This window comes from Eleutherodactylus coqui, chromosome 1, assembly GCF_035609145.1.
Source record: "Eleutherodactylus coqui strain aEleCoq1 chromosome 1, aEleCoq1.hap1, whole genome shotgun sequence".
Taxonomy (NCBI): Eukaryota; Metazoa; Chordata; class Amphibia; order Anura; family Eleutherodactylidae; genus Eleutherodactylus; species Eleutherodactylus coqui.
In genome coordinates, this window is record NC_089837.1 from 49,870,739 (window position 1) to 49,887,479 (window position 16,741).

At 45.3% G+C, this 16,741-nt stretch overlaps 2 protein-coding genes across 2 annotated transcripts in view; both read left to right on the forward strand.

Moving 5' to 3' along the window:
* The first annotated feature begins 2,427 nt into the window (after positions 1-2,427).
* LOC136620599 (cytochrome P450 2C14-like) overlaps positions 2,428-16,741 on the forward strand; it is a 274,638-nt gene continuing 260,324 nt past the window's right edge. Inside the window, exon 1 of the mRNA XM_066595501.1 lies at positions 2,428-2,538. The gene's annotated coding sequence lies outside the window, so the exon portion shown is untranslated. The remainder of the gene's footprint in view (positions 2,539-16,741) is intronic.
* LOC136620675 (cytochrome P450 2C5-like) overlaps positions 2,462-16,741 on the forward strand; it is a 55,561-nt gene continuing 41,281 nt past the window's right edge. The window contains exons 1-2 of the mRNA XM_066595614.1: positions 2,462-2,521; positions 11,897-12,093. Of these exons, the coding sequence (XP_066451711.1) occupies positions 11,920-12,093 (174 nt within the window). The 5' untranslated portion in view covers positions 2,462-2,521; positions 11,897-11,919. The remainder of the gene's footprint in view (positions 2,522-11,896; positions 12,094-16,741) is intronic.

Below are 16,741 nucleotides of genomic sequence, written 5' to 3' on the forward strand. Positions count from 1 at the left end.
CGTCACAGAAGAATCCTTCAGGCTTCATCCTGCCATTTTCTTCAGACCAATCACCATTCATCACCAGGGCTCCAAAGTTTCCCCAGCAACTTCCAGCCTGCTACCAGCTGACCCTGTAGTGAACTCAAAGAATATCTAATAAATCCCCCCCCCAGCCCCCACCCAATAAGCCAATACTCCAATAACACTGACCAACAAATAAAATATTTTGGAATGTTTCCTTACTAATCTTACTAATTTGAGCTGAGAAAAACAAATATGTCAAAGAAATTTTTTATTAGCTCTAATTGTTGTGATTTACAATAGGTGGAAGTATGTTATTTTAACAGATTAAGAGAAAATGATACATTTTAATTACATATGCAAAAACATGGAAGGCGCATTTGAAACTTTTCGTAATGACCGTTACATTCTAAGAGTTGTAAATTGATGGAAGAATTCCTGGCGGTGGTTCGGTGTGAAGAGAATCATGTGGGGACTTCATGAGATCGTTTTCTTTTGGCTTGCCTCTTGTGAGTTCCGGAGCATCCTTACACACAGACCAGCAGTAATCTACAAGCATTGCTTCATTCCAACGGCCCTGACATCTTTCTTCCATTACAGAAATATCCTGGTGGAATCTTTCTCTGTGTTTATCACTGACCGCTCCACAACTAGGAGGGAAAAAGTCTAGGTGGGAGCGGAGAAAATGGATCTCAAGGGGCATGTTGCATCCGAGTTGATGGTATTTTTGCAGAAGTACTGTCACCAACTGAGTGTAGTTATCATCTGTTTTGTTGCCTAGGAATCCAGGAATAACTCCCTTTAAGGCTCTCCAAGCTTCCTTTTCTTTTCCCTCCAAATCTGGTCAAATGCAGGATCCTTTACAAGTTGTCGAATTTGTGGCCCAACAAATATATCTCTCTTAACCTTTGCATCACTCAATCTAGGAAATTTGTCTCTCAAGTACTTAAAGGGGTTGTCCCGCGAAAGCAAGTGGGGTTATACACTTCTGTATGGCCATATTAATGCACTTTGTAATGTACATTGTGCATTAATTATGAGCCATACAGAAGTTATTCACTTACCTGTTCCGTTGCTAGCGTCCCCGTCGCCATGGATCCGTCTAATTTCAGCGTCTAATCGCCCGATTAGACGCGCTTGCGCAGTCCGGTCTTCTCCCTGGTGAATGGGGCCGCTCGTGCCGGAGAGCTGGTCCTCGTAGCTCCGCCCCGTCACGTGTGCCGATTCCAGCCAATCAGGAGGCTGGAATCGGCAATGGACCGCACAGAGCCCACGGTGCACCATGAGAGAAGACCCGCGGTGCATCGTGGGTGAAGATCCCGGCGGCCATCTTAGTAAGGTAAGTAAGAAGTCGCCGCAGCGCGGGGATTCGGGTAAGTACTAAACGTTTTGTTTTTTTTAACACATGCATCGGGTTTGTCTTGCGCCGAACGGGGGACCTATTGAATTTAAAAAAAAACCGTTTCGGCGCGGGACAACCCCTTTAAATGCCCATCTTTCCTGGTTCAAACCTTTGACAACATTTTTCATTAAACCCAGCTTTATATGAAGGGGTGGAAGAAGAACATGTCTTTGGTCCAAGAGAGGCGCGGCAACAACATTTTTCTTGTTAGAGTCAAGATTTCTTGCAGGCCAGTCCGCTTGCATGTAATGAGATTTCCAATCCCTACTGTCCCCCATACATAAAAAGCAACAGTATTTAGTGACCCCAGTTGCATTCCTAAGAGTACAGCGATGACTTTTAGATCACCACAGATTTTCCACTTGTGTTCAGCATATTTGATTGAGTCGAGGAGGGCTGTCATGTTTGTATAAGTCTCCTTCATGTGAACTGCATGACCAACAGGAATAAAAGGAAGATTGTTGTCATTGTGAAGCAATACAGCTTTCAAACTAAGCTTGGAGGAGTCTATGAATCGCCTCCATTCAGTTGGATCATGGATCAAATTCAAACATTTCATCAAGTCATTAACCTCGCAGCAAACAACCAGATTCTTTTTCTTCTCAAAGAAGGGAAGCCGATCCCTCTGACATTCTCTGTACTGTGAGACCCTGACATCACGCAGGAGAAGATTCCATTGCAAACTCTAAAAAATGATATGCCACTGTATCTCCAAAGCAAGAGCTAATCGGTCATTTTTATGGTGATTTTTGAATACAGCAGATGGAAACACATCAGAATACGCTAATTTTGAGTCCGGAACACAATCATCGTTGGGCAGTGTAATTAATGCCCAAAAGACCTTTTAAAACCATTTCCGCTCAGAATCCATGAGGCCTCAGTCCCTAATTGGCCTTCAGCTGTACATGAAGGGTTAATCTACAGAATAACAGGCTGATATATTGTGATGTATTTCCCCACGTGCCTCCAGTGTATTGTAGGGAGGGGCCGGGTTTGTAGTAAAGTATCAACTTGCTGTAATCAGGTGGTTTAATCATTCTCCAAGAGTATAAAAGCTGAGAGAACAGAAGATCGGAGACTCCAGCGATGAATTGTATCATCTGAGCTCTTCACAAAGTAAGAAAGCACATGAGGTGTGTATTATGATGTTCTGCAGCAGCTGAGGTGTGTATTATGATGTCCTGTGGTATCTGTATGTATTATGAGGTTCTGCAGCAGCTGAGGTGTGTATTATGAGGTTCTGCAGCAGATGAGTGTGTATTATGATGTTCTGCAGCAGCTGAGGGTTTGTATTATGATGTCCTGCGGTATCTGAGATGTGTATTATAATGTTCTGCAGCAGCTGAGATGTGTATTATGATGTCCTGTGGTATCTGCGGTGTGTATTATGAGGTTCTGCAGCAGCTGAGGTGCATATTATGATCTCCTGTGGTGCCTGAGGTCCGTATTATGAGGTTCTGCAGCAGCTGAGGTGTGTATTTTGAGGTTCTGCAGCAGCTGAGGTGTGTATTATGTCCAGTGGTATCTGAGGTGTGTATTATGATGTTCTGTAGCAGCTGAGATGTGTATTATGATGTTCTTCAGCAGCTGAGATGTGTATTATGATGTTCTTCAGCAGCTGAGGTTTGTGTTATGATCTCATGTGGTGTCTGAGGTCCGTATTATGATGTTCTGCAGCAGCTGAGGTGTGTATTATGATGTCCAGTGATATCTGAGGTGTGTATTATTATGTTCTGCAGCAGCTGAGATGTATATTATGATGTCCTGCAGCAGCTGAAGTTTGTATTATGATGTCCTGTGATGTCTGAGATCTGTATTATGATGCTCTGCAGCAGCTGCAGTCTGTATTATGATGCTCTGCAGCAGCTGAGGTGTGTATTATGAGGTTCTGCAGCAGCTGAGTTTGTCAGAGATGAAGAGCTTGCCAGAAAAAGGCATCTATAATGGACTTCTCTGCAGGAAGAGATAAGTAGCAGGTAAGTAGCATTGCACATCTTAGGCTCTGACCGGAACATGGGGTTTATGTGCTAATTATTAACAGAGTGTCAGTGGAAGCTTCCATTGGTTTTGCTGGATGGACTGAAATTAGGTCTGGACTTTAATAGACCTTTTCAAAAACCTAAACTTGAAATTCCCCTGTGTGATCACTTTTTCTTTTAGGAAATATAATTTTCTGTGCTCCTCGGATGATCATATTTCCATATATGCTGTAGTGTGATTTACTATGACTCTACTGTAGTGGCCCAGAGTTGGGCACTACAGTGTTTACTTGTATTTAAGATGTGCCTGTGCCTTTAAGTTGAATGCTGCATATTTATTGTTGATTATTTATTCTGCCAGACAACCTGCAGCTTTTTTATGATTGGCTGTCAGGAGCTTTATTTTGATTGGACACCACCCAGCAACAGGTCTGTGATTGGTGGAGGAATTTTAAATGTGCACATGTTGTCAGTTAGAAAAAAGAGAGTAGCTAGTGAAGAGGAAGGAAGCCAAGAGCAGAGCAGGAGAGAAAGACTAGAAAGTGCGGCAAGAAGGTCGAAGTGTGTGCACTGACAGTGAGAAAGAAGGAAATGGCAATGAAAGAAGAGATAAGGTTCAGAAAGAAAGAGAAAGAGCAATCTAAGAAAAGTAATATACAGCTGTGCTTCCTGTAGCCACAAGAGAAATGATTATCCTCTGGAAATAATATATTGAAGATCATGCATAAGGAAAATAAAGTTATTTTTGGTTCACCATCTAACCATGGCTCCTGGAGTCCCTTCTTGCCACCGTAACAACGGCACTACAAGTACCACACCACCCTCCAGGGTAAAAGGACACTTCCCCAACTTTTATTTTATTTATTTTTTTATTTTACTTTATTTTAGCCCCGGAGTTGGTTGGGGGCCGGTGAAAGGGCTGGAGTCACGAACTGTTAGATTCATCATCATCGTTTAAAGTCTTCCACCATTATATTCTGTTGGTCGCTGCCATTGTGGGAATAGCAGAGCCACCGCCATCACCACTCCCCATTCTGCCGCGCCACACTACCTAGGATTAGATGCATAACTTGAAGTTTCTGGACCTCAATGTAGAATCTATAACAGAACCCACCTACCATGTGTCATTTGTAATACTGGTGTCTTCTTATGTTCAGGGGACTTTATTGGCCCTCAGACTCAGGGGTCTGTGTACAACCGTGTACCCCCTATAGTTACGTACCTGACTTTAGTCTCATGCGTGACACCATTTCTTCCAAGTTCAGTTCCTTGAAGGTGCTGCTAATCTTAGATGGTTCTAGTATAGGGAATTTGTCGCTTTTTTCTTTCTTGATTTAACGCATGCCTTACTTATAGACAACCTGCACTCTTTTTCTCAATGTACGAAATAGGTAATTCTGAGCATTTTTGCAATAGGGTTTATTACGCAGTTATGTACATCTTTCTTACAAAACCCCTCTTCTGCTATGCAGCTAGGGCTGAGAAACTTATATTCACCTCACTGCATAACAGGCACAACAGTAGAGGGCGCTCTATCCTGATGTGTCTGCACCTGTTTTCTATAGAAGATCTGCAGACACAACTGTTCCCATATTGCAGTTTATTAATAAGTGCCTGTATTATATAGAATTTATTTTTAGTAGCTCTGTGCCCCTCATATGCTGCCCTCCCCCGGCAGCATGCTATAAAGGTAAGAAGCCCTTCTATTCTGCAGACGGCTTCTCTCCACTCAGCACTCACTCCCTGCCAGATTCGGTGCACTGACAGGGGCTTAGTGCATTGTGTGTGTAGCGTCTGAGTAGCGGGCCCATAGCTGAGGAGATAGCGGGGTAGATTGAGGCCTTGTCACGGGCTCTACCATCTCTTCCCTTAGGGGTGGCATGGGACCCGTCCAAGTTACAAGTGGGGGAGTTTCATAGGGTAACCCAAGATGCGGTTTACCTTTAGTCCTTGTTATCAACCGTGACACCACCGTTCCATCCTCTGCGGTGAATCCAAATGTTATTAATAAAGTACACAGTCCACACAGGGATAACGTTTCAGAGCAGAACTGAGAACAGTTGATTAGGCTTGTTTACTTGTACCAACGGTTAACAGTTCAAACAATTTACACAAGCCATCAGGACACTGGTACCAGCAAATTAGTGGTGTGACAGGGGGGAAATCACAGGATGACAGACAAATCCACATTCCAAGTTATCTGCGGGGTTCTGTTCCCGGCCACTCTCCTTCTCTTTCTTTCCAGCTCTCTACCAGTCAACACTCACATTTAGGTAAGGGCACTCAGTACTGCATGGCAGTTCTTCTCACTCTCTCAGTCCTCCAGGTCAATAGTAGGAAGGCCTGGGTGAATTGGGCCCAGGCCACACACAAAGCAATCACTCAGCCTCCTCTATCCTGGGGCTCCACACAAGAGAAGGCACAGTCTCTCCTACTTAATAAAAGTTTCCAGGTCGTCATCCCGACGGCTCCATTTACATATGGAGGTTGCCCTCTGACCTTAGTAGGGACAGGAAGAGAGTTTAAAGCACCTCCCTTTCCACCATGCTTTAGTGTCTTCCTGTCCCTATGGTGGCCAGATGAAGCAGAGAACTCCAAGCCGGGCTGTGAATCCCAGGAGAAAACTTACCGCACGCTGTGCGATCCCCCTAGAGGGTAGAGGTCGGGGCCGCATACCGCTGCAGTCCCTGCATCCCCGACCTGCGCCGCCAAAGGAGCCGTAAGTCGCCTCAGCAGCGCGGGTCTCCCCGGCCTAAGTCCTGGAATCCTCGGCGCGTATAGCGGTGACGTCATCCGGCGTGGTGACGTCACGCGCTCGACGTAGAGGGCGTGGCTACTGGCAGAGAACCCGGAAATGGCGCCAAATTTGAAAAATCTTCCTATATAAAGCAGGCTCTGCTCAATGGAGGTATCCTGCTGACTGCCAGAAGTGCCAAAAGCATGTCTACTCGCGACAGCTCAGCACAAGAGGGAGAAACAGGCACCCTACAAGCCGTGAGTAGGCTATATGCCAAAAAATGGAATGTGCAAAAATGCCACTTGTATCGGTCGGATGCATATATGTTCCCTTTTTTCTCTTCCCCATTTTTTGTATGGGTTAGATGGATAGGGAAGGTCCGAAGACTAAGACGGACCCCAGACAAAAGTCTAAAGAATGTGTCCTCTGCAGTAAAAAGCTCGAGGAAAATTATAAAAAGCCCCTATGCGAGGAATGCACAGGGCAGATACTAGCGGAGGAAAAAACGGCATTTAAAACCAACATCCGCTATATGATCAGGGAAGAATTACAGGCCTCCATGGCATCCTTCCCCCAGGCTCAGCCAGGTCCGTCACGGGTTCCTAAAAGACCAAGACAAGCTGAATCAGCGAGCTCAATTTCCGGTGAATCCCTGGAGCTCCTGTCAGAGGGGGAACTAGAGGACCCACCAGTATTAATAGAGGATGAGAAAAAATACTTTTTCTCCTCAAACGACATTGCGCACCTCATCAAGGCGGTGAGGGAGACAATGCAAATAGAAGAGGATCACCCGCCAAGGACAATCCAGGATGAAATGTTTGGTGGCCTCCGGTCAAGAAGAAAGACCATGTTCCCGGTCAACCAGACCCTGCAACAGGTGATTGCAGATGAGTGGCAGGAGCCTGAGAAGAGGCTATCGATATCAAGGGGAATCCGAAAGCGGCTCGCGTTCACTCCTGAGGACGTCCGCCTATACAGAGAGACCCCAAGGGTTGATATGCAAATTGCGAAGGTAGCCAAGAAAACCCTCTTGCCCTTTGAAGACGCCTCGCAACTCTCTGATCCAATGGATAAAAAGATCGACGGACTGATGAGAAAGGCCTGGGAAGCAACATCTTTTACCATCGAGGCCAGCATAGCATCAACCTCAGTTGCCAGGTCCATGGTCCTATGGCTAAACAGGCTGGAATCATCCATTATAGATCTGGCCCCTAGGGAGGAGTTAGCTAGTTGTCTCCCCCTCCTAAAAATGGCCACCGCTTTTCTGGCCGACGCATCAGCGGAGACCGTTTGATACGGAGCAAAAACCGGGGTCCTCGGCAATACAGCAAGAAGAGCATTATGGCTAAAGACATGGGCAGCAGATGTAACATCAGAAAACAAACTCTGCACCATCCCATTCCAAGGGGAATACATGTTTGGACCCGTCTTGGACAAGATCCTGGAGAAAGTCAGTGACAAGAGCAAGACCCTTCCCGACAGCCTGCCTTATAGAAAACCATCCTTTCCGAGGAGGACACGGCAGCCACCTCCTGAAGTCAAAGGAAAAGGGAATACGGGAAGATGGTCTTACCCCAAGAGAGGTCGGGGTAAGGAAGCTCAACCCTCTCCTGAGCAAACAGGGGGTAGATTAGCACACTATCTAAGTCAGTGGCAGGGGATAACATCTAACCCCTGGGTACTCCAAATAATCGAAGCAGGGTACCGAATTGAATTCCACTCTCTACCTCCTAGGAGATTCCTCATAACCTCCCCTGGGTCCCTACAAGAACAAGGGAACCTCATAAAAGGCGTACAAGAACTCAAAGACTTAGGGGTCATTGCGCAAGTTCCTGATCACAAAAGGGGGGAGGGATTCTATTCCCCCCTGGTTCTAATTAAAAAAACAAACGGTTCTATCAGGACTATTTTTAATCTCAGGGCCCTAAATAAGTTTATTTCATATAAAAAATTTAAGATGGAAACGGTGAGGTCTATCGTATCACTAATAGACCCCGATAGTGTAATGTGCACTATAGATCTCAAAGATGCATACTACCACGTCCCAATAGCCGCAGTCCACCACAAATACTTGAGATTCGCCCTGCGGGGAAGGGGACAAAATCCAGCACTATCAGTTTACAGCCCTACCATTCGGAATCTTGACCGCTCTTCGGGTTTTCACAAAAATAATAATAGAGATGGTAGCCTGTTTCAGACGGAACCAGATCCTTATTTTTCCATATCTGGATGATTTTTTTATTGGTGTCAAGAACGGAAAAGGCCATACGCACAGACTTATCCATAGTCCTGTCTACCCTAAACAATTTAGGGTGGATAGTCAATGAACAGAAGTCCGATTTGAACCCAGGTACACAGAAGGTATACCTGGGTGTATTATTAGACTCCCACATCCAGGAATCTCGGCTTCCACCATCTAGGAAGGAAGACCTTATCCAAGCAGTAACCTCCCTCTGTCAGGCTACCACGGTATCTATCAGAGAAACAATGAAAGTACTCGGCATTCTAACAGCCTGCATACAGATAATCCCATGGGCACAAGCCCATACTCAGCAACTACAAGGGTTCATCCTTGCCAGGTGGGACAAACGGCAGACCTCCCTGGATAAGGTGCGCCTGTCCGTCCAAGTCAAAGAGTCCCTATGCTGGTGGACCTCACAGAGGAACCTAAGCAAAGGTACCTCCTGGTCACGAGAACCCGCCGTATCCGTCACAACAGATGCCAGCAAAACAGGGTGGGCAACGCAAGTAGCCGACCTAAATCTACAGGGAACCTGGGACTCCCAAGTAGCAAAGCGCTCATCTAATTATAGAGAATTAAGAGCAATCTGGGAGACCCTTCGTGCAGCAGAACCCCATTTAAGAGGAAGGCATGTTAAGATCTTGACTGATAATATAACAGCTCTGTCGTTTGTTCGTCACCAGGGGGAACGCGACACCCACACCTCCAACAACTGGCGGCAAAAATACTCCGCTGGGCGGAATCCACCGTGCTGTCCCTTTCAGCGATTCATCTAAAAGGGTCCACAAACGTCATTGCCGACTTCCTGAGCAGACAAAGCATTCTTCCGAGAGAATGGGGGCTAAACCAGCGAGTCTTTGATCAACTAATCTGCCAGTGGGGAGAACCGCAGATAGACCTGTTCGCCACGAGGGGAAATACAAAGTGCCGGGACTTTTACTCGCTCAATCCAGGAGACAACCCATGCGGAGTAGATGCCCTGTCCCAAAGCTGGGGCATGGACCTAGCCTACGCCTTTCCCCCCTTCTCACTAATCCCACACACCTTCAGAAAAATCCAGAGCAGCCAGGTGTCAGTCATCTTAGTTGCCCTCATGTCGGACAAAAGACCCTGGTATCCCCTACTAAAAGCCTTGACGATCCGGGGTCCACTTTCACTACTGGCAGTGGAAGATCTCCTTCTCCAGGGCCCGCTAACATACCCGGGGGTCGAAAAGTTGAAGCTAGCGGCATGGATGCTGAAAGCATGATACTGCGAGGGAAGGGACTTTCCAATAAAGTAATTACCACCTTGACAAAGAGCCGTAAACCTATAACTACAGCCGTCTATGATAGGAAATGGAGGAAGTTCACAGACTTCTGCAAACTAGATCCAGGCAAAATTCCAGAGACCGACATACCCACAATCCTGGAATTTTTGCAGGCAGGCCTAGAGAAAGGCCTTAGCCCAAGAACCCTTAAGGTTCAGACGGCAGCACTGGGGTCTTACTTAGTCTTTCCTTTGGCAGAACACCGCTGGGTTCGTAGATTCCTCAAAGGGGCAGACAGGCTTCGGCCTTTTATTAGGAAACTTTCCCTACCTGGGACCTAAACCTAGTCCTAAATAGTTTTTGCCAACCCCCCTTTGAACCTCTCTCCCAACTCCCCCTAAGATTACTCATGCTAAAAGTTACCCTTTTAGTCGCCATAACTTCGACTCGGACAGTAGGGGAACTGCAAGGCTTATGCTGTATTGAACCATATATGCTAATACAAGATGACAGAATCACTTTTAAGCTGGACCCCGCCTTCCTACCAAAGGTAGTGTCAAAGTTCCATAGGGAGCAGACAATCACCCTGCCCTCCTTCTGCCAAAATCCCCGCAATGATAGAGAACGAGAATTTCACAGTCTAGATGTTAGGAGAGCCGTTCTAGCGTATTTAGAAGCTACCCGCTCTTTCCGTAAAAATAACAACCTCTTTATCCAATTTCAGGGGCCGGCAAAAGGAAAGACGGCATCTAAGGGCACCATTGCGAGGTGGATCATATAAAGCCAGGGGCCTTGATCCCCTGGGAAAAATTAGAGCCCACTCCACACGCTCTCTTTCCTCCTCTTGGGCAGAAAAAGGCCAGGCGTCTGCCGAGCAAATTTGCAAAGCAGCCACCTGGTCTAGCATACACACATTTATCAGACACTATAGGGTTAATGTCCAGTCAGACAAAGACCTGGGCTACGGACGAAAAGTCCTCCAGGCAGTAGTCCCACCCTAAAAGTCACATATGATTTGGTATACTCTATATGTAAATGGGGCCGTCGTGATGACGACCTGGAAAGATACGGATTACTTACCGGTAGTACCTTTTCCAGGAGTCATCACGACGGCCCATAGTTCCCTCCCTTTTAGAATAATTAATGTTCTTTTCAATGTAAATATGACCAAATAAAGGTAAAATTTGGTTTAGTAAACATTGTCCACCATAATAATTTGTAAGTCACTAAAGCATGGTGGAAAGGGAGGTGCTTTAAACTCTCTTCCTGTCGCTACTGAGGTCAGAGGGCAACCTCCATATGTAAATGGAGCCGTTGTTATATATATATATAAAACATGGTCACATGACACATAATGAAATACATTTTTCAGACATAACCCAGACAGTAATCCATTCAGTGCTGCAGAGGTGCAATACACAACAAGTTCATCCAACACAGAAGACACTGACACACTATGTGTATGTATATATATATATATATATATATATATATATATATATATATATATATATATATATATATATATATATGCACAAGACAAACACATTCATACTTATGGAGGGGCCTTCTTAACTCTGGGCCACTACAAGTATACACTACTGTATGTCACAACCCAATCCACTGAATCCCTGTGGGTGCATTGGGTTTGGCTTAGAGCATGTGCAGTGAGGAGAGAATCCATCTGCAAAATAGAAGGGCTTCTCTCCTTCACAGCGCACCACCACGGGAGGGCAGCATATGAGCAGGTGGAGCAGTAAAATTACAGAGGTGGTGAGACACAGGAGGCACAAGGCTATTAAAAATAAATTATATATAATACACAATGAACTGTAATATGGGAACAGTTGTGTCTGCAGCTGTTGTAGAGAGAACAAGCTCAGAAACAGCTGGACAGAGCGCCCTCTACTGTTACACAGCTAGGTGATGACAGATTTCTTAGCCTTGTCTTCACATAGTTGTATAGCAGAAGGGAGCTTTTGTAAGTAATATGCACAGAATAAGCTGATAAAGCCTAATGCAAACATTCTTAGAATTTTCTATTCTGTACATTAAATAAAAGCAAACGCATGTAATCTTTACTCTGCAAAATGTATTTATTTTTTAGAAGCCCTGGAGCAATAGGCAATTGTTGCAAAAGTATACACACCCTTTAATAACAAAATGTGGGATATTAAAGAAATCCATTCAGTTTGTGGAAGGATATTTAATAGTCTCTCCTAAAGTAAAGTACTACCTTAAATATTTACAGAGGAATAACCCGTATCCTGTCTTTCCTCCCTAGATTTTACCGACCCCGCACTCACCATGGACCTGGTCACACTTCTCATCACTGTCGTAATCATTTTATTTTTGGTCAATGCTTTTAAGAAGCAGAAACAAGGAAATTACAAAAATTTCCCACCTGGACCAAAATCATTACCGATTATTGGAAATATCCTCAGGTTGGACATGTCAAAGCCTCATAAAACATTCATGGAGGTAATGTACAAATTTGTAATAATATAAAGGGGGGGGGGGTTCTCATCGAAAGGCCACCTTCAGAACAATACTATTCATAAGGGCCACATAAAGCTTAGAGATATTCTCATATAAATACTATTTAGGCACATTGACAGAAAGATGGGAGTCCCAGAAAAATAACCTGCAACAATTTGGTTACTAGGGGCCATCTACCCAGCAAACTAGGCAAAACTTATGTACTTGGTTGTTGTAGACGGTTGTTCAGGCTCTGAGATGGGTTGGCACAGACGGAGGGGGGACAGATACTGAAGGTGCTCACCCTGGGCAGGATCATCGCTTGGGAACCCCACAGAAGGAAGGAAGGTTTGCATGGATTTCTTGGGGTCATCTTTAGTGCTGACCGGGTTCTAGGGAAATCTGCTCTAAAATTAGTTCATAGTAAAAACATTGATTTACTAAAATAGATATATTTGGAGTGATGACCGCTCTAAGGGCATATTCACACGGTGGATTTCACTGAGTAATTTTTTCCAGGCAGAATTCGTCTTTGAAATAGTTTTTTGCGTGGATTCGCATGCTGACCAATGTCAGTTTCTGTAATGTGCTGACTTTGATCCCTCTCAAGCTATCTAGCCCCATACTAAACTACTATGAGGCGCTCATGGCCCTGGAGTCTGCCAAACCCCTGCACTCAAATGACCGAAAATTAGCAATAACCATTGTAAACACAGGCATTGTGCAGTTTTGCTTGAAGGATGATTTAAAGGTCAACTTAAAATCTATTGATTAGCTCGTGAGAGATGAAGTATCTTTCAATAGTCTGCAGGCTGTTATCTCCATGGGAGTTGGCAGGTAACATAGTAACATTTTCTGACAGCCTTGAAGAGAACTATGCAGCTGTCTGCACAGCTGGGCGTGCAATTAATTCCATGCTGGGCTCTGCAAACAGATCATGGAGGACCTTTTATATGTAAATGAAGATGATAAAGTGTTAGTGGCCATTAACACATTATGTAAATAGATCAAACAATCTTTTAATCTTACAGTCATTTGAAAGATTATCTTTGCTTGTAAATGGGCCTTAATTTGAAGTGTTGGCAGCTCTTAAGGTCCATTTACATGCAATGATTAATAACACACTCAGCTGTGTAAACAGATGCATTGTTTCTGTCTCTCAGGCGGCTGTTGTGTGGCGCAGGAGAGCCCCAATCCTCGTTACCTCCCCTGGCCGCCAGGCTTCTCCTCGCTGTCGGGTTGCTAGGGACGCGGCGGGGACCGCCCTGCGCCGCGTCCTCGGCACCATGGCAACCCGGCATGCCTCCCCTGCTCTGCCTCCTGCAGGGATGGGGGAAGGATCTCCAGCACGCTTGGCTGTACCTCGCTCCTGACAGACTCCCTGCCCCAATCAGCTGCTGGGGTGGGAGTTCTGACAGGATTTAAACCTGCCTGTGTCTGCATTCCACTGCCAGTGTTAGTTTGGTCTTCCTGCTACACCCACATACTTCGTGTTTTGACTCCCTGCTTTTGGACCTGACGATGCCCTGCCTGACCCTCTTATACAGCATACCCTCTCTTTGCCGACCCGGAAAGTCTGACCCACCTTGCTGTTGTTTTGTTCCAGTGTCTGTCTGTTCGTTAGTCCCCGCATTCCCTTTCCTTAATGAGTGTAGGGGCCGTCGTCCAGTTGTCGCCCTGGGGCTTAGCCCAGGGGGGCATGTAGATAGGGACAGGGGTTGTGGGATTTTCAGGGACCTCCAGTATCCCGGACCCCAGTCCAGACACATTGTTTGCAGCTGCTAGCAGATTACTATGTTATATGCCGACCCCCGTGGAGATAACAGCGTGCAGTTTACTGAGAGATAAACGTGTTTGCTTTACCTGTCAGTAGCTGAACAATGGAGTTTTAACTTCACCTGAAAATCATTGTTCAAACCAAAAGTGCACAATGCCCACGTTTACATGTAACGATTATCGCTCATTTTCGATTGTTTGATCAAATTTTGAGCAATAATCGTTACATGTAAATGGACCTTTACACTTTCCAATCCACTGTCTGACATCTAAAGACATTCTGATTGAAGGCTGTATAGCTTCGATGTTGGAAGACGTCCAGCAGGGTATTCTCACTGTAGATTACTGGCCTCTATAGCATGTCCCATACCGCAGCACTGGCTCTAGCCAGCAGATGGCGCCACTGTATAATGACAGAAAAAGAAAGCCCCCTAGGAAACCCTGAATCCAAAATGGGATTGCAAAGGGTTAAAGTCTGTAGCCTTCCCTTGGGAGCCTTCTAATAAGCAAAACCAATCATGTAGTGTTTGGAATCCTTTGCGTAGCAGGGGCAGGATAGTATGACTGTTGACCACTCAATAGCGGGCCTCCACATCTACTTTCTTTAGGCTAAGTCAAGCAGGTAGTTTCTGTGAGCTTAACTGAAGCTCTAACCAGCATCTTACACTGAACTTTCTTTCATAGACTTTATTTCACCCAGCAGAGTGTTGCTGATTGGCTGTGGTGTGTTACTACAATACCTGGCTGTTTAACTCTTCTTATACTAAACTTTACCTACAGCAGCACCTGTAAGATGTTAGAAAATGGCAAAAACACATTTAAAGACATACATACACATTCTAAAGCATAAATGAATTGTACTCAACATCCGTAGAGTACAAACCACTTTCTTTTGGGAGCGGAGTCTCGCTCCGGGATACCACAAGATTATTTGCAGATTATTTGTTAATACGATCCCTCATCCCCATAGAGCTGTCATTGATTAGCTGCACATCTCCTTGTTTACAGGACCAATGAGCATTTGTATGCTCATCTAAATGCCATGATCAGCTGATGAACGAGAGCTTGTTCTTTCGTCAGCTGATCACCGGCTCTTTTATATGGCCCAATTGTTTGGCAAATGAATGTTTGGGCTCGATAATTGGCCATTGTAGACAAGTCTTTATTGTTCAACCCACAATCCAAGGTGAGAATATGCTTTTCATACACTGTTTCTCTAGGAGGCAGGAGATATTTATTGTTTAACCAGAGTTAATTTTAAGGCTTCCTATTGGGAGCGATCGGCTCTAGATAGAATACGCTTTTCGGGGTGATCTTCTTGTGTTATAATTAAGGAATAACTTTAGAGACAAAACTCAACCCCTTACTAGTGATACCAGAGATAAAAGATGATCATTCCTTGTAAAAGGACCCCTAGGCGCTTACATTTTGTGTTACTATGACGTAAATTACTAATTTTCTGATCTGGGTGTTTATATTTTGTTTCTCATATATGGATTATTTTTAAAAAAAATATATAGTTAAGCATTAGAGCTGAGCGAGCACCAAAATGCTCGAGTGCTCGTTACTCGAGTCAAACTTTCAGTGATGCTCGAGAGTTCGTTTCGAGTAACGAACCCCATTGAAGTCAATGGGCGACCCGAGCATTTTTGTATATCGCCGATGCTCGCTAAGGTTTTCATTTGTGAAAACCTGGGAAATTCAAGAAAGTGATGGGAACGACACAGAAACGGATAGGGCAGGCGAGGGGCTACATGTTGGGCTGCATCTCAAGTTCCCAGGTCCCACTATTAAGCCACAATAGTGGCAAGAGTGAGACCCCCCCCCCCCCCCCACTGTCAGCATAAAGATCGTTCTCCTCTGCCACAGCTGTAGCAGCTGTGGCAGAGAAGAACGATGTTAGCCCATTGAATTCAATGGAGCCGGCAATACAGCTGGCTCCATTGAAAGCAATGGGCTGCCGGCGATCGCGGGATGAATTGTCGGGAAGGGCTTAAATATGTAAGCCCTTCCCTGCAATTCATCCAGAAATGTGTAAAAATTAAAAAAAAATATACTCACCTTGTCCCGGCAGAACGATGTTAGCCCCTTGAATTCAATGGAGCCGGCAATACAGCCGGCTCGATTGAAAGCAATGGGCTGCTGGCGATCGCGGGATGAATTGTCGGGAAGGGGTTAAATATATAAGCCCTTCCCTGCAATTCATCCAGAAATGTGTAAAAATAAAAAATATATATATACTCACCTGGTCCCGGCAGACGGAGTTCAGGGCGGCCAGCGGCAGTCCTCCTGAACTGCTCTGAACAGCTGTGAGTAGTATTCAGCAGCCGGGGATTTAAAATCCCCGCCTGCTGAATGAGCTGCCTCTAATTGGTCACAGCCTGACCAATCAGAGGCAGATTCCACTCACACACCCATTCATGAATTTATGAATGGGTGAGTGACTGCTGCCTCTCATCTGATTGGTCCCGCTCAGCCAATCAGAGTCAGCAGTCACACACCCATTCATAAATTCATGAATGGGTGTGTGAGTGGAATCTGCCTCTGATTGGTCAGGCTGTGACCAATTAGAGGCAGCTCATTCAGCAGGCAGGGATTTTAAATCCCCGGCTGCTGAATACTACTCACAGCTGTTCAGAGCAGTTCAGGAGGACTGCCGCTGGCTGCGCTGAACTCCGTCTGCCGGGACCAGGTGAGTATATATATATATATATATATATTTTTTTTTTTTTACACATTTCTGGATGAATTGCAGGGAGGGGCTTATATATTTAACCCCTTCCCGACAATTCATCCCGCGATCGCCGGCAGCCCATTGCTTTTAATGGAGCCGGCTGTATTGCCGGCTCCATTGAATTCAATGGGCTAACATCGT